Source organism: Falco cherrug, chromosome 7, assembly GCF_023634085.1.
Source record: "Falco cherrug isolate bFalChe1 chromosome 7, bFalChe1.pri, whole genome shotgun sequence".
NCBI classification, from domain to species: Eukaryota; Metazoa; Chordata; class Aves; order Falconiformes; family Falconidae; genus Falco; species Falco cherrug.
Window position 1 is genome coordinate 43513218 of NC_073703.1, and position 18413 is coordinate 43531630.

Genomic DNA, 18413 nt, shown 5'->3' on the forward strand with positions numbered 1-18413 from the left:
TACACGCTCAGTGTAAGAGTCACTGGTGGTCTCTCAGCCTGAGGCGTATTCAGGTATCGGGTCAGAGCCCTGGGAGGGGGCTGCGGGCAACTCTGTGCCGGTGCTCGAGGGAGGATCACCAGCTGCGTGGCAGCGCATCTGCTTGGGCACCAGGCACAGAGGAAAGCTAAGTCACTTCCTCACATCGCACAGCAAAGCAACAGCCGAGGATGAATGAGACTCACGCTTCCCCTTTGTTTATTCCCATTGGTTTTATTTGTTTTATTCGTAGGTAATACAGAACACATCATGTTGCAGGATTTTATTCCTCTTTCATTAGTCTGCAGCATAGACTGACATATGGCAATTAAAATTAGCAGCAACACTGGAAGACATTACACAGCCAAAAAAAAGAGGAAGACAAGATGCCAGTCAAACTAACCACACTCTGTGCCAAGTGCTAAAGGTAACCACATGCTTCCATAAAAAATGCTGGTGTATCTTAAAAACTATTGATAGTTACTATTAGAGGAAAAAAAACACACCCCTGTATTTCCCTGCTTTGCCAGAAAGATGGCTCTCAGTGAGTGCTCTCGCAGCCAGCAGAGGCAGAACTGACTGAGCACCCTCAGTGCACACTGAGGTCTTCATCCATCAAAGTTGTCCTTGGGTGGCTTGGAATAGCACGGTGGGAACAGGAACTTTAACTGCCATTACAACATGTGATTATTGATCTGCTTTTTGAGGTGTGTTTGAGGTGTATCTGAGGTGTATCATCTTTGGCTAGTGTTGGATGCCTGTTTTGGAGAAGGATACATCAAAAAGGTTGGCAGTCTACTTCTATCATTTAAAAACCATGACATCAATGTGATTGCCCAAAGGAATGTGAACAACGATCACATTATCCCAAGAATTTTCCCGGGAAAATTATTCAAGGCTATTGAGCTCCTCCTATTATTTACATACTATTTTGTTAGTGAGGAAAAGTTATTCTTGTGTTGGTCTTGGGTGTAGGGGGAGCAGGTAAGAATTAATGCAGATAAGAACATCTGGCATGGTTTTGAATGACAATGAAGTGTACTAGTGTCACTGGATATCAAAAATGGCAACTTCCCTTAATTTGTCAAACCTGATCTTCACCAAACTAAAACACTGAAGGATGTGCTGTGATTTAACCTCTTGAGAAAGCAGCTTTTTAAGGACATGCTTACTGTTAAGGGATCAAGAAAGCGTGAGCTGATATTGACTGGAATCCTGAAGTGGAAAATGAGAAGGTGGCTGTCAAATATCACAGGTGTGGCACCTTTTATTGTTTTAAGCTCCTTTTCTTCCTTTACTTCCTCTGTTTTAATTAAGGTACTTATTCTAAAGAATACTTTCTTGTATAAAAGGTCATTAATTCCATTGTTGTTGGGTAGGTAGCTGGAAAAACTGGAGTGTGTGGAAAGCACAGACAGTGTAATGATGCAGTCACCCATTAAGAGCATTTAAGCAAGGCTGAATAAAGAAAAGCAATGTATTCACTGGCATTAGGAAAAAAAAATAGCTTTTCATTTCAGGTAAAAAAAAATGGTTAAACCTGTTGCTGATGTTTAACTCCAAACCAAAGTTAACACCTTGTGAGCACAAACACTGCATTGCCATTAACCTCAGTACAGTCCCTGGTGGCATCGTTATCAGGAAACCTGCTACATGTGCCCTACCTACCCCTCAGCACCAGCAGCACACAGCTCCCTAGTGTCTATGTGTGCAGGTATTTCGTGACAAAGAGACTGGTGGTGGTGAGGCTTAGCGTGATTGTAAATAATAGGAAAAAAAATCAGTGTCTTTACTAGTTCTGTTGATAATGGTAAATGAGAACCCTGTAATTAACATATTTACAAATATCTTAAGGGCGGGTGCCAAGAGCATGGGGCCAGTCTCATTTCAGTGGTGCCCAGTGACAGGACAAGGGGCAATGGGCACAAACTGCCACACAAGAAGTTCCATCTCAGTGTGCAGAAGAACTTTACTCTGAGGCTGCCCAGAGAGTCTGTGGAGCCTCCTTCTCTGGAGGCATTCAAAACCCACCTGGATGCAACTATGTGCAGCCTGCTCTAGGACAACCTGCTTTAGCAGGGGACTGGACTAGATGATCTCCAGAGGTCCCTTCCAACCCTCACAATTCCATGATTCTGGGATTCTGTAACAAAACTACAGTCACTGAGCACCCTAGTAACGATTACCAACAAATGTCTGGTCAGAACAGAGCTATTATTAATGCATCAGCAAATTACTTGGAAGCATCACACAGAGATTTACTCTCGTTCGTTGACAGTGTTGGTACTTTTTGATTAAACATCTCCTTTGGAAGTGATAAGGTGGTACATTTAAATAAAATACACTGCTTATCTATGAGCTGCTATAGGAGAGCTGCAATTTACTCCTGAGCAAATTTTATACATAATAAAACATATTGCTAGAGAGGCAAAGGAAGCAGCTTTCTGTTACCTTTGATGCTGAACAAATCTTCTTCTGGAACTTAATAACCTTGATGTTAACAAACTAAATTGGAAAAAAATTCCAAAACCTCATGAATGTGTAACACTTGGGGCATCTAGAATACGCTAAACTTTTCAACATCCCCATTGCTTTGCTAGGAGTTTCAAAGAGATTGTATCTCTGGGGGAGTCCTACTGAATGTGAAGTAAAAAATCATAGAATCATCTAGGTTGGAAAAGACCTTTAAGATCATCGAGTCCAACTGTTCACATAACACTGCCAAGTCCACCACTAAACATGTCCCTAAGTGCCACATCTACACATTTATTTTTTTTTAAATGCCTCTAGGCATGGCGATTCCACCGTGCCCCTGGGCAGCCTGTTCCAATGCTTGACAACCCTTTCACTGAAGAAATATTTCCTAATATCTCCCCTGGTGCAAATTGAGGCCATTTCATCTTGTCCTATCACTTGCTACTTGGGAGAAGAGACCCACACCCACCTCGCTGCAACCTCCTTGCAGGGAGCTGTAGAGAGTGATAAGGTCTCCCCTGAGTTTCCTTTTCTCCAGGCTAAACAGCCCCAGGTCCCTCAGCTGCTCCTCATGGGACTTGTGCTCCAGACCCTTCACCAGCCTCATTGCCCTTCCCTGGACACGCTCCAGCACCTCTACATCCTCCTGCAGTGAGGGGCCAAACCTGGACACAGGACTCAAGGTGCGGCCTCGCCAGTGCCGAGCACAGGGGGACCATCACTGCCCTAGTCCTGCTGGCCACACTGTTTCAGACACAAGCCAGGATGCTGTTGGCCTTCTTGGCCACCTGGGCACACCGCTGGCTCATGTTCAGCCAGAATGTTGCTTCTTGCCTTTATCTAGTGTGCACATCCCTCCCAAAGCAGAAGACACTTAGCAGTAAAGACAACTGAGCCTTGCTGTATAAAAGAGATTCTCAGGAATGAGAAATGTGAAAACTTTTTCCATATCTTTCACATCAGTTACTAAAGCGTGGCTGATAAAGATAATTGTATTCCAGTCTACCTGAGGAAGACAATATTTCATTTATACTTAGAGAATACCCTATAGGTGGGGTTTTTTTAAAATATATTTGGAAATTAAATTTTACAATTGGGAGAGTGAGGCAGATAGACAGGGCTTAAAAGCCCCTACAAGGGACTGCTCGAGAGCTGTCCTTAAGAACAACTTCCACTTTTGGAAGCCACTTTGCATTTGCATGCTGTTTATCTTTCAGCATTTCAGCAGGTAAGAAAAACCTGGTCGAGTTGATAGCTTAGTTTTCCAGACTGCATACCATCCAACCACAATTCAGAGCAAAGTTGTTTATTCATGCTAGAACTGTGTCCGGTAGTGATTTGCATGTTAAGCGAGAATCAGAGACACACAAATCAACTAGTGTGAAGTCAGAACAGAGTTAGTAAAAGAATCCAGGAGCCCGCTTGCAGTCCTCCGTTCTAAGCAATGGAAAATACTTTCAACTAAAGGATGAACTTTTTATTCTGATTAATACAATGGGGTCACAATACCTTGAAAGCACTGCAGCAACATTTAGAAAGCAGTACTGGGAAATAGTCTGAACAGAGATAAAATCTTGATAAGTGGAGAAGCAGAAAAGAGTATATTACAAAAAGAAAAAAAGCCAAGGATATAGAGACTGTTGATTAACATAGGAACTTATTTGTCTGAACTTTCACATCTCCCTTCAGTCTCCAGTGCTTTTTGCTGTGTTTCTTTCTTTTGCCCTTTAGGATGCCAGTTACAGTTGCTCAGATTAAAAGAAGCTCGGAGGTAAGAGAAAGGGAATGGTGTGACTACTGTCAGTGTTCTGCTAAATTTCTGACATCCTGGGTCACAGTGATTAATTCTGCAGCTGTAAAATGTCAGCAACTTTACCGATGTCAGTAAAAATACCTATGGGATTAGGTAGCATCTAGCATTATAAAGAACATTACATCTCCATTCTAGCTTTTTCAAATACACACGTTGGGTAGCCAGAGCATGTCACACTGAATATCTATATATGACATTGATCTACCGATTTCAATATTCAGTTCTTGGTATCACATCTCTCTAGTAATTATAATTTACCTGGATTTTTTGTGCAATTATTTCTGTTACTGTATTCATATTTGTTTACTGGAAGACAGTCTGGAATATCAAAACCATAGTAAGCCTTAGCAGAAGAAAGTACAAGGAATTAACATATCAGTAACTGCTGAAAAAAGCATGTTGAAACGTTTGGGAAGGTCACCAAATGACACAGTTATAATATCGTAGCACATTTGCACACCTAACATGGAACAAAATGCATGGTACCTTCTATGCCTTTTTACCTTCTGTGATGCTGGATTTAATCTCAAGTACGGTGAAAAGACTCTAAATAGATCACTGTATCATGGTCTTGAGCAAACCAAAATGAGATCATTGTTTTACTATGTGACTCCAATAAGAAACTGCAAATGCTACACTGCCCTTGACAGAAGATTTAACCTTTTCAGAATCATAAGCAACAACCAAGTTTCCTTCCTTTTTCCAGGAGGGAGTAAACTTTTATTATCCTATTATGTTAATGGCTACAGCAAAGCAGTCCAATATTGAAGTGCCATTGTGTAACCACATTTCTAGTCGTCCACCTTGATCTCTCCTACAGGGTGTATGGCAGCTCTGCAGAGTTCACTTCCCTTCCAGGTTGTGATGTTTGTGACGCATGGTTTATAACCCCAGTATGGGACCTTGTACAGCTGGGGCTTAGGAGTCAGCTGAGCTTTTACAAAACGTAAGCAATTATATTAGCCCTTAAAATTGGCTAGGGCTTGATCAAATTGTTTGAACGATTTAGGCACAGAAAAATGCACAACTTCCTTCTTTACAACCTAATTAGCAGCACTGCAGAAATGCATGCACATTGTTTGCACCAGCACATACTAATATATATTAACAATAAATTCTGAAAAGCACTTATTTTTGAAGGGGAACCAGAACAGATTCATTCTCAGCAACAACAAGAAAAATTAATCAGCAATTTATTGAGTAAAAAAGATGTTGTACTGAATAACAATTACTTGTATAATGCTATTGCTTTTTTCCTATTTTTTTTAAATTTTAACTACCTTTTAAAAATAAAGAAGCACACAGGTCTCACACCTAAATATCACTTTAACCAAAGATCCCAGAGTCAAATTCAGTTACATGTCAGACATTCTGCTGTGGCTTGGACTACTCTGTTTTCTCCTTCTCTTTATTCAGTTTCACTTCTAAATGCTAGGGACCCTGACATGAAATAATAAAAAATAAATATTAGGGTGGCATGAAAAATGGAATTTCAAAATATTCTGCACAAGAAAAAATTTAAAATTTTATTTGGACAGTTAAGAAGTATTCTTAGGTCTGTCCTGGCACCCAAGAGGCTGCACATCTAGAAAATTGTTATTAAATAGCATTTCCTGGCCAAAGGTTTTTCAAGACCCTTCTGTCCAGCTCAAGTATGTCATGAAGCCCAGCTGTGTTTGGGTTGCACAGGACTGACTGCAAAAGACTGTTGCCACCCTGGAGTTTTAGTTGTCTTCAGTTTCTTCAAAACAAGTTTTCCTTGCAGTTCTGGAAGAGCATTGCTTAGACAGTTAGAACTACACACGTTATCTGTTTCAACCAAACTCAACCTTGATTTGAACCATTAGTTTGCCCAACACCACATATTGTCCGGCAAACCAAACCCCCACCCTTCACTCTTACCTCCACCTCTGCCACCAGCAGTGCTCCACTTCCACGCTTATACCACAGTCCCAGTTGCCTTGGGTCATAGCTGTGTCGGAAAGATTTCCTGAATTTTCCTAGCAGAACTGATCACTTGGTTTATTGGTTCCCACCAATGGGCTTTGGAAGGACCTGCTGACACTACATTCATCTGAGCCCTGGAAAGCTGAAGTTAAATCATGCCAAGTTCCTGGAAACTGAAAAATTCCAGCTGGAATTTAAGCAGTAATGCCTCAGAGCTAGTCAAACCACTCTGTGGCAAAATCAGAAACACTCATATATGGAACACTAATAAATCACATTCTTCATAATTTAAAGATACATGTCCATTAATTGTTAGCTCACCTTCTGGAACTCTTAAAGCTTTCCTCCTATGAAGATATTTTACTACTTAGAACTTCTAATTCTCATAGAGTCAAAATAATTAAAGTGATAATACTCTGTTAACAAGAAAGTACAACAATGGCTGTGAAGTTGGTAACTCAGTTTTTAGAGCTCACTGCTCCATTTTCATGTTACCTTCCCTGATCCCTGTCTCTTCAGGCTCATCAGGGGCAGAATCAAAAAGTTTTTGTGTGTAGCACAAACAGTACAGATTCTGCATACAGAATCAAGGGAAGGTGAAAACAGGAAGCAATCTTCCTGTCTGTTCCGTGGACATCCCAGCAGCACTCTGACCCACACTCAGCTAACATTACTTGCAAAGTTCTCAAAACCAGGTGAAGCAATAACAAGGACTACTGGCCTTCTAAATTGCCAACATGAACTAAGAAATGAGCGACCTAAATACCTAAGTTCCTGGTATTTGCTGTGAGGAGCAAGTGTAAAATTTCTCTGTGTTATACGCAAGGCTATTTCGCTCTGTAGTTCCATTTACTCTTCGAGTAAGAGACTGTACAATAAATTCCCCAAAAACAACTCAAAGCTGTAACCTTTCCGATTTGAAAGACCATCTGCTAACTGCACCAGAGAACTTGAATGTAACTAGAGGGTAGAAAACAGGGAAAGGATATGAAAGATGGAAAAGTAGCAGAACTTGGAGTTTCTCTATGGATTGTTCTGTGACAGTGTAGGAAAAAGAGAACTTCTCCTTGGTAGGCAGACAGATGCCATGACCATTCCTAAACACACACCATTTCTATGGTGATTTTTGAATGAAACAGGGATAAACACTAGATAAACATTAGGAAGTAGCGCACTCCCAGCGTACTCTAAACCATCCTGGGGAATGACACTGCAAAATGAATGAGATAGTACGGGAACAGCTTCCCTGTCAGATTATTTGGGATCCAGAGGGAATTCTGAACAAAGCATCACACTATATTACAAGATTTCCAGGCTGCAGGACCAGTTGTTCATACATTCCACAGCACTACTTAAGACTACTCTTCAGTACCCAAGCCCATCCACTGCAAATTAGTGTTTTTGACAGTACTTGGATGTCTGCAAAGTGGCGTCGGGGGGGAAAAAAAGAGATTAGGAAATAACTGACAAGAAGCCAAATGCTGCAAAAAGCCAAAAAAACAAATATCAGAGTTTGCATTAGAAGTGATAATTACAAAGCAAAGTTTCAATCCAATTTGAAATGCACACACTTAGAAGAAGATGGAACAAAGGATATATAAACAAGATTGACTTTATTTTTATTTAAATTTTACATACAATAGCTTCTATTCCAGCTACTGGGGCCAAATAAGTCTTGCAGAACAGAACATTTTTAATTCATTACAGCTAAAAATGCAGAGAGAATCTCTGAGAACAGTCTACACCTGTTAACCTTGAAAAGTATATTAGGAACCACAGTAAGGAAGAAGCATATAAAAAGGTATTTTAAAACATGGGCTCATCTGTAATAATGTGGTTACAGATTCTCCAAAAATCCTCCCATTATCAACATTTTTATGCTTCTTTCAACTACAAATTACCCATTATAGCAGACAATATAGCTTAAAAAACAGAAATAAGCAGTCTTGCAAGTAGCTTGGCAGGGTCAGTGTCAGTAAGTGAAATGTCACAGAATACTGGAAACATTCATGATGGAACCCACATATTTCCATGCGTATCAGGGGCATTAGTGTAAGGAATATTCCAAATCCATGGCTGATCTGTAAACCAAAACAAAAACATGCTCACGATAAATTCAGTTATTAAATGTAAAATTTTGATCCTCTTCCTCCCCCACTCCCTTTGGAGGAAGAGGAAGGTCAAAATTCCCAGTGATTTTCACATAACCCCACGTGCAATTTCAGTTTACTGAAATTCTTATTCAGCTATTTTTTAAAAGGTTACAGTTTTCAAAGGGCTTTGCTTCCCCCCCAAGTATTATTTTAAATATAATTTTCATAACCCAACATACTCCCCCACCAGCTATAAAAGAATGGTATTTCAGACAGTATACAAAGAACAGTAATGCAGCCACATTTGGTTTGGCCCACAGGCAGCAAGTTTTGACTACGTATCTCTTAACCAAATGCAATTATAAATAAGTGCTGTAACGTATTAATATTTCTCACACGGACAGCAAGAATTCAGTATCTAAGAATGACATTGTCTGAACTCTGAAATGTTCAAATTCACACCTCACTTCTTCAAACATTACATCTTTAGATGAATAACACGTTTGCAGCTGACATTTCCCTCCCTCCACTTCTCAGAATACAGAAACTATTCCCACTTTTGGGAAGGAGAAAAGGCAATGCAGCACAAGACAACTGCTTGCTCTGCAACCTGCTCTAGGCTCTTCCTACCATGTACATCTTGCAGAAAAGCAGCTGGTCTATGAAGCCAAACTATTATTCTTCCAACCCAAACATTCTATGATTCTGTGATTCTCTCAGGCTATTCCTACTGGAATACAGAGAAAACTCCTTAAATTCTTTCAGTGATTTTTCTCCAATAAGTTTATATAAATCTAGCCTTGCTTCTTTTCTCCATCTACAAAATGAGCCCTGAAGGAAGACAGTGACATTAATCTGTACGATGCAGAGATTAAACCGAAAGTACTGAGGATGATGAGTTGTTCATTTATCAAAACCAAGCTACTCATCTACATGATACATGTATACATGTATACATGACACACTTGCTAAAGAAGATTTGCTACATGCTTGTCAATCGAAATTTTAGATAAGCTACTGATGATTACTGTTGTCCAATTTTAAGTTTACAGGATCCAATGCCAGCTCTCACAGTATATGAAGTGAGAATTACTGTAGCAAGAAGAGGAGAGTAAGAAAGTGACAGAAGCAGTAGTGAAGGGATGTACACACAAATTACACAACAGCGCACTACAAGTACCGCCAATTAAACATGGGGCAGGGAAAGCATTCCTACCAAGTCCTATTAACTTGCTAACAGAGTGCGTTTAATTCTAGTACTGTAGTTCCATATGTTGTACTGAAACATATCCCAACTATGCAAAAGTTGTACAAAAGTGTCTGTTCACAGTAGTAAGAGGGTAATAGGAAAATGCTTTAAATTACAACAAAAGTGAATCTGCTTGACTTGAAGAAAGACTTTCAGTTTAGAGTTTATGAAGGCTGATAGGGATTTTACAAGTCACAGGAATGTGATCACCAGAGAAAGAACAGCCTGTGCCACAAATGCCATCTTTCATATAATGTTATTGTAAGAGGACAATAAAAATAAACATCTGTGCTTTCCCCTGATCTAAAATCATCAGCTTCTAGGTGGAACAAGTAGTTGGCTAGCCTTTGGTTACAGTGAATTGGTGACCTCCAAGCGCAAAACAATAAAAGGCATCAGAAACTGGAAGAAACTATAGCACTTAACTCAGTGTACTGCCAAAAAATGTCTCTAGGTTTCTGGGTCAATTGCATGAATGATCTCTTAAAACCCAAACCAAAACAAAAAAAATGAGTAGCACCATTATTTTCCTAAGCTGCTCCTATCAGTCTCCTGCTTGACAGCCATGGGGTTTTTTTTTTTATTTTAGGTGGATACCTTACTGCATAGTAAACATTAACAGTTATAAGAATGGGTAAAGAATAGAGCAAGTGCTGGAAAAAGCATTGAGGATTTCGAGCACACATTGAGATTTGATCATTGACCTCCATCTATGACATCTGAATAAATCCAGTCCCACTGAAGCATTGGAATCTGTCGCTTGGAGTACATTATGCAGCTTGGACCTATCCATCTTTGTTACCATCTGCAGTAACCATTTAATTCAGCAAAACATACATACAGGCAGAGGAAGACGTGGATGTACAGGAATTATTTCAGTCAACCCTTAAAGCACTCTGAGAGGCTTCAATACTTACTTTAGTTCTTTTTTATTGTGGCTATCTTAATAAAATTTTTTAAGGTAGCTATTAACATACTTGGAACTTTGTTCTATTAATGGAAATGCTATTGTTTTTGTGAAACAGTGGATATTATTTTAATAAGATGTGTAAAACTATTGCTGAAACAAATTATAATTCAGTCATTTTTAAAGTGTCAGATGCATTTAAAAATTATTTATCACTTTTAATAGGAGCTATATCAGCAAAAGAAAGACAATGACTGTGTAAAAATACTGTATGAGCACAGCTACTTACTGTTGCACACTAAAATGATAGCCAAACATTTGAAAATTAAATCCTTGGGGGGGGGGGGGGGGGGGGTAACTTCCCTATTTAGAACCCTGCTATATGTATTTGTAAAGCATCCTCAATGTACCTATCCTCTACACATTTCAAATTCAGCTCCTCATTTCTGATAATGCTAATGCCAAGAAGATGCAGTTGAGACAAAATGTGGGTATCTAGTGACCCAGTACCACTGCTTCCTTCTTGCCTCATAAGCAGCAGAACTCTAGCACTAGTTAGCACACAGTAAAATGAACGGGGCCATTCCTACCCCATTGCTACTTTAAGTTTATCTGAAATCTCAGACAAAGCACTGTTTCAGTTATACTCTGGCAGACTTTTGAAGATTCTTCCACAACCGAATAGACTATCACATTTCATATAAAGATAAAGAAGCCCTGAAGAACAAGACAAGTTATTTTTCAAGTACACCTGATTAATCACTCAAAGAATGCCCCACATTTGGAGATCATGTTACAGAATATGAAATCATGAGCTGACAATGGTACAAGAAGGTTATTTTGCAAATTTTAACAATAGTATTTTATAAATGCAGTATATTGTGTAGGTCAAAAACACCCTAGCAAGCTATCTCAAAATTTCATGTTCTCGTAAGTATGACAGATGGCAGTATGGTATGTACAGCCAAAACCTGAAAAGGCTATGAATTACAGGAACATGCCACTGAATAGTAAAGTATAAAACACAATTAAAGCATCTCCGTGATCCTCTTCCTACAGTTTAAAATGCAAGTGTCTTTTGCATTGTGAGTGGAGATCTGGATGAGAGCTATTCCTGGCTGATTTCTAAACACGGACACTGGAGTCTTACATCATCTTTCACAATATTTCATGAGTCTCCCAAATGAAAAACAGCTTTGAAGTAAAAAGTGTTCACCTATATAGAAAGGTTACTCATGAATAACTGGAGTTCTTCAAGTCATTCTACATATACATTGTAATGCAGCAAACTTGCTGCCTGCTGCATGAGGCTGGAAAGCTCTCCCTTTCAGCGCTTGCAGAAGGTGCACACCATACTTCAGTCTCTTTTCTCCCCTCCCTTTGGATAAGCATGGCATATAGAAAGGAACTCATCTTGTTCCTCTCAATGCAAAAATCATACTTGAAAGATCTCAAAGAAAGGGGAAAGGCAGACAGGGTGTAAATGTAGGGTCTATAATAATATTCACAAACAAGGTCAGGACAACGACCACTTATTGGGGAAAAAAAAAAAAGAAAACAAAACCCAGTACTACAATTTAAAAGCAGCATTTGCTTTGTTTCTCAAAGCGTTGATATGATGACAAACACACACACACACACACAAAGACCTTTGCACTTTTCTGATGCCTTTCTCAAGCTGTTCTATAATACATTAGTACATCAAAGGGATTTTTTAAGTTTCAAGTTCCTCCCATATAGATGACTTCTGTATGGGAGCGTACAAAGCAGATGATTTCCTTTACAGTCAGTAAACTGTGTAATATTTAAACCACAATTTAAGTGATAATCCATGACTACAGCAAGCAGCTTGCACCTCTTCCTATGCAAAGGTGCAAAAAAAACCCAAAACCCTGGGGCTGTATCTCTTTGTGTAATGTAAGTCTGTTCTAAGAAACTTCTCAATAGGTTGAAACAAAAATGATAGGGGGAATCAGTTCTCCAAACACTCTAAAAAAAATACTGTGCTTTCATGAGAGGATCAGGTTTTTGATCTTTGCAATTAAATTATTTCCACACACTAAGGAACTGTTTTTCTTTCACTTTGTTACATTATACAATTCTGTAACATTAAGTGTGTCTGGTCCAAGATTTGAATTTGCATGTGTACAGGAAAAAACAGCGTATTTTGGTATACCTCAGTTCTACTTAGAACTTCAACATGGCAAATATATGGCCCTGCACCTGACCATCTATTCACCGTTCCACTTGCTTCTCTTCCCTCCTGCTCCTAATAGGATTTTTCTGATTATATGAAAGTGATGTGTACTTTGTTTTCCCATGGTTAGAGGATCTAAGTTCATGGAAAATCCCCCCGAGCCTTTTCTCCTTCAATTATAGGGATCAGTCAATATGGTTTCTTTAGGGAAAAGATAATTACTTGCATTTCTGCTTCTCAAGACTTTAAAAATACAGTTATCAACTACCAAAGTCTCTGGAGTGATATAAATAGGTTTATTTTGATAAAGACAGATTACAGATTATTTTATGAGTCCATCCCATAACATGGAAATTCTTTAAACAGCTTTTCCACCAGGAGACTGAGGAACTGAAGCAGAATATTCAGGAACGAGATGTGAAAAGGCACAGGGCAGCTGTCTTTGCTTCCATTGCCAAAGCCTAAACAACTTGAATTCTGACATTTGTTCCTATCATGGGAGAAAGCTGAGATCCAAAAGCTGAACTACAGACAAATGAGTTCTCTACAGAAGTAAGTTTTCCATGCAAATAGTGAAAAAACTTATTTGGAAAAAAATCTTAACATTTAGTTGAAACATGCATAAAACTCACTGCCACAGTAGGTTAAATGGAAGACAATGTATGTAACACATTTGAGAGTGCACATGGATTCTACTTTTTAATCATTGTTTTAAATTTTCAACAAATTTACGTATGAACTTTTAGAAGAGCCTTCCAAAAATCATCAGTCAACATTAGTTAACAAGCAGACAGTGCATACGTGTCCCAGAGCACAATTGTTAGTTGCAATGTATCCTTCCCCTTTAGTTAGCTAGCAACCCTGGCACAACCCCTGCCACCACTCCCCCAAACATAAACAGTACTTCAATGGGCAGTGTGTTTTATACTAAATAAAACAGTTTAATAGATCACAGAATCATAGAATGTTTTGGGTTGGAAGGGACCTTAAAGATCATCTACTCCCAACCCCCCGCCATGGGCAGGAACGTGTTTCACTAGATGCTGTTGCTCAAAGCCCCATCCAACCATACGATACATTTGATTGTATTATCATTCCTATATTGAGCCAGTATTTTTTCTCTGGGAAAACTGAAATAGCAGTTAAGAATTCTTTAGGTAAGTAGCAAGGTCTTAAAGCAGAAAAATCATCTTTGCAAGTTACAAAAGTAACATTTAACATATTGAACAAGTGAATGTCTGTATGCAGCCGGTGCTATACTCAAGGTCTGGCTTCTATAATCATGGATCTACCTGTGACAAGCCAGGTTTCTTGGGAGCTGATGGGATTCACCTGACACCAACTGGGGCAAGAGCCTCTTTGCCAACAAGCTGGTCAGACTTGTAAGTAAAGGTTTAATCTAGACTCCTCAGTGGTGGAAGGGGATGGAGTTTTAAGCAACACAGAAGGGCCAGGGGACTGCTGATGCCTTAGGAAACAACAGGGAAACACCTGTGAAATGCTGCAAAGGGATTATGGCTTGTTCCTCTAAAAGGGTGACACAGTCAACAGCCCAGCTGAAGGGCCTCTATATGAATGCCACAGCATGGATAACGAACAGGAGCTGGAAGCCACTGTGCAGCTAGAAAGCTGCAATGTAATCAATATCACTGAAACTTGGTGGGATGAATCACATGACTGGAGCACTGCAATCAATGGCTATAAACTGTTCAGAAGGGACAGGCAAGGAAGAAAGGGAGGGGGCTTGCTCTCAGTGTAGAAAAAAGTAAACTGACTGCACAGAGCTGTGTTTGAAAAACAGCGCTGGGTTGACAGCTTATGGGTAAAAAAATCATAGGACAAGCCAACAAAGAAAAACACATCATTATTTACTACAGGTCGCCTGACTAAAGAGGATGCTACTGAAACATTCTTACTTCAACTACAGGAAGCACCATGCTTGCAGACTCTGATCGTGCTGGGGGACTTCAGTCACCCTGAAATGATGTGTCTTTACTTTTATTTACTATATAAGACTCTATAAATAGTCTATTTACTTCACAGCTTTTAAAAATTCTTTCTCCCCACATCATTCGTTAGTTCAAAAATCTACAGAAAGATTTAAATTGCAATAAACACCATCTTTCCTGAACTCTTTGTTACTCTCTATTATTTCAAACTCTGCTGCAGATGACAACTTTTCTAGATCATGGCTTCTCGAAGAAGTTAGTTACAATCTTTTAGCATTACTCAGTGTATTTTTAGGTTTTCAAGCCTTAGGTTTTCATTACCTCATAGCAGCACTTACTTATCACTTTCCTGATCTGAATGTTCTAGAGTCTCAGAAGCTGAGAAGGTTGAAATTTTTACCATCTCAGCAAGTGTTATGAAATATATCCCCTCTGCCCCTCCAAGGAGGATTCTAACACAGATCTTCAAGAAAATGGAAGTCTGAAACTATGAAATACAGAATAGAACAAATAGAACTCTTCTTTCTTCTGATTTGCAGCAATTCTTTTACATTTGCTCTACAGTATTTCTTTCACACCCCATTTTTTCCTGACACCTGCTCTTTTCTAAACATTCCTCTTTCAACACTCCTTCCCCCATTAGTTCTGCTGAAGAATATTTTGATTCCATAAAGAATATCTATTTTCCTAATGCATACAAGAATCCCAGAAGAGGAATGAAAAAATATTTAGGTTGCTGACTCAAACCTTAAACAACAATACAGAAAAAATTTGAACCACAAGACTCTGTAGTTGCTTGCTTTGAAGTCACAAGCAGAACGTGGGACTGATATAATCTCAAATGGAGTCATGCCACAAAAATGTTAAAGCTTTGGAACATCGCAGTGTTCAAATGACTCAAGAGTTACTCAAATTAGTTTACTCCATATATAACACACCTACTTTTCTTCTGAAGTCATGCCTTACCTTTGCTTCCATACTGTTCTGGTGGCAGGTCATAAGGTACAGGAAAATATTTTGCTGAATCATTACTTTCTGAATGCATTTTCCCTCTCACATGAAAGTAACCTTTGTCCAATCCCTATGAAGGAAGTGAAACATACAGAAGACAGACTTATTAGTTTTTGAGGAAAAAGACAAACTTAATCCACAATAGATTCTTTCTCAGTAAGACTTACTTTAGTAAACAAAATGTTTTGGCTCTGTTACTTAGATTAGATACTTTAGCATCTTCCTGTCCTAAGAACTCAGCTTCTATTAGTGCTACTATTTTAGGCTCTTCTCTTTCTTTTACATTCATGTGTGTGGCCCCACAGTCCCACTGGATATACTTCGTTTTCTCTGTCCCTTACGCATATATCTATCTATTTACATGTTCAATAGGTAAACACACTTGTGACTTTGTGTAAGCAATTCTATATAAGCTGCACAAGTCTTTGCTAGTACAGTATGGGCAGCATATCTCGATACAACAAGATGTTGCTTCTTTTGCATAAACTCTTATGGATGTTGGAATCAAATTTTAATTATTAAACAAAACATTAATACCTTTGGTGTTTAATATTTAACTAAAGGGAAAAGCTTTAAAAAAATTCTCTTTGTTGTTCAGTTTCATCCTGACCATATTAGTTAGATATTCTGCATCTTTCATGAACTGAATTAAAACTCAACTTGTGATACAGACACATGACTTCAGACTTAAGCTTTTTAGATAACTTGGACAACACCATCCATGTACACTAAAAAAATTTAATGAGGATTTGACACTGCTTGAGTAAAGGTTTCAAAGACTACGCTCATATTGGAATGACAGTGAACTTCAAACAAGGTTAAGAACTACCAAAAAAAAGCTGTAATGCAAGGCAATACAAGGGAAGATAGACTTAAAGCTATTAAAATAACTTTGGCAGACGATATTGCTTAGCCACTTCTCCAGAGAAATTGGATCCCATTCATCAGTTGTAATGAGCTATATAAAAGCAAATCTCTAACACTGAGATTTCCAATGGCCTATTGTCAATCAAGTACAATTAGATTAGAATAAACTGAAAGTTTAAAGGCTATCAAGCTTTTATTATTTATTTCTAAGACATTACTGAACAACCATACTTTTCTTTCTAAATTCATAGAATCATACAATAGTTTGGGTTGGAAGGGACCCTTAAAGGTCATCTAGTACAAACCCCCTGCAATGAGCAGGGACATCTTCAACTACATCAGGTTGCTCAGAGCCCCATCCAACCTGACCTTGAACCTCTCCAGGGATGGAGCAGCTGCCACCTCTCTGGACAACCTGTGGCAGTGTTTCACCACCCTCATCATAAAAAAATTCTTCCTTATATCTAGTCTGAGTCTACCTCTTTTAGTTTAAGGCCATGACCCCTTGTCCTGTTGGTAACAGGCTCTGCTAAGAAGTCTTGTTCCCATCTTTTTTGTAAGGCCCCCTGAAGTCTTGAAAGGCTGCTCTAAGGTCTCCCTGGAACCCTCTCTTCCCCAGGCTGAACAACCCCACCTCTCTCAGCCTGTCCTCATAGAAGCGGTGCTCCAGCCCTCCAATCATTTTTTGCAGCCCTGCTCTGGACCCACTCCAACAGCTCCGCGTCTTTGTCGTACTGAGGTCCCCAGAGCTGGACACAGTAGTCCAGATGGGGTCTCACCAGAGCAGAGGGGCAGAATCACCTCTGTCAGCCTGCTGGCCACACTTCTTTTGGCCTTCTGGGCTGTGAGCGCACATTGCTGGCTCATACCCAAATATTAACTTATACTTTATCCCAGCTGTACGATCCATCAGTCCAAATTTTACTGGATTACTGTAGCACAAGCAAGCTTCTTATTCACCACTAAATAATCCCATTTGAATAAAACGGGATACACACTGGCTGAATTGATAGTCACATCTATATATGGTACTTTTACCATACTGTAAATTCTTCTTTATTGAAGTTTTACTTCATCAAATGCTAACACTGTAAGCTAGAGGAAGCAACATTCATATGACCACAAAAAGCACAGGTTACAAAGCAGCCTTACACTTACACCCTTTTCTTTCATGCCCAAGAAGCACAGTAACAGAAAATAGGCAGAGCTGCCAAAGACAACATCAAGCTGTATTACAGCAGTACTAGCAAGTCAGTTCAAGAAACTCCTTTAGAATATAGATGCTTCTTTTGTCTCATGACCCAAAGTAATGGGAAGCTACTGGTTATAATCTACGAAAAAATGTGTATTATATCAAAGACTAGGTAAAAGCCACTGCCTTTTAAATGAAAGAATAGGGGAAACAAACAAGGTCCATGCTAAAGGACTGTATGAATGAAAAGCCATTTTAAACTTCCCCTTCTTATGCCATTAAAGTCAGTGGAATTTTGATTAATTTATTAAAATCAAATCAGGCTACAATCTTCTGTAGAGCTTAGCCTTTAAGTAACAAGCAACATCTTCAAAACAAACCAATGCAAAGATAAGATTATTTTTAAAAGCTCATAAATATCTATGGGTTTGAAATTGACTGAATAGAAAGATAAAAAATTAATAACTTCAGGGAAAAATGGAACAATCTAGTTGTACAGCTTTACTTCCAATTAATTTGAACCACTGATAGAAATTTCATGTAAAAATGCAAATAACCACACTTATGTCTGTAGTGGAAAGAACATGAAATATGCCAAGGATACTACAGCTCAGAAAGAACTGAAACTGTGTAAGTGGTGGTAAGAACTTTCTTTGCAACTCATAGTAGTCAGGTTTCAGCTGGTGGAACGTCTG

The 18413-nt window shown here is 39.0% G+C and overlaps 1 protein-coding gene across 1 annotated transcript in view; it reads right to left on the minus strand.

The window, feature by feature from the left end:
• Positions 1–7847: 7847 nt before the first annotated feature.
• TDP1 (tyrosyl-DNA phosphodiesterase 1) overlaps positions 7848–18413 on the minus strand; it is a 45408-nt gene continuing 34842 nt past the window's right edge. The window contains exons 15-16 of the mRNA XM_055716570.1: positions 15615–15729; positions 7848–8334 (exon numbers count right to left, since the gene is read on the minus strand). Coding sequence (XP_055572545.1) covers positions 8261–8334; positions 15615–15729 — 189 coding nt within the window. The 3' untranslated portion in view covers positions 7848–8260. The remainder of the gene's footprint in view (positions 8335–15614; positions 15730–18413) is intronic.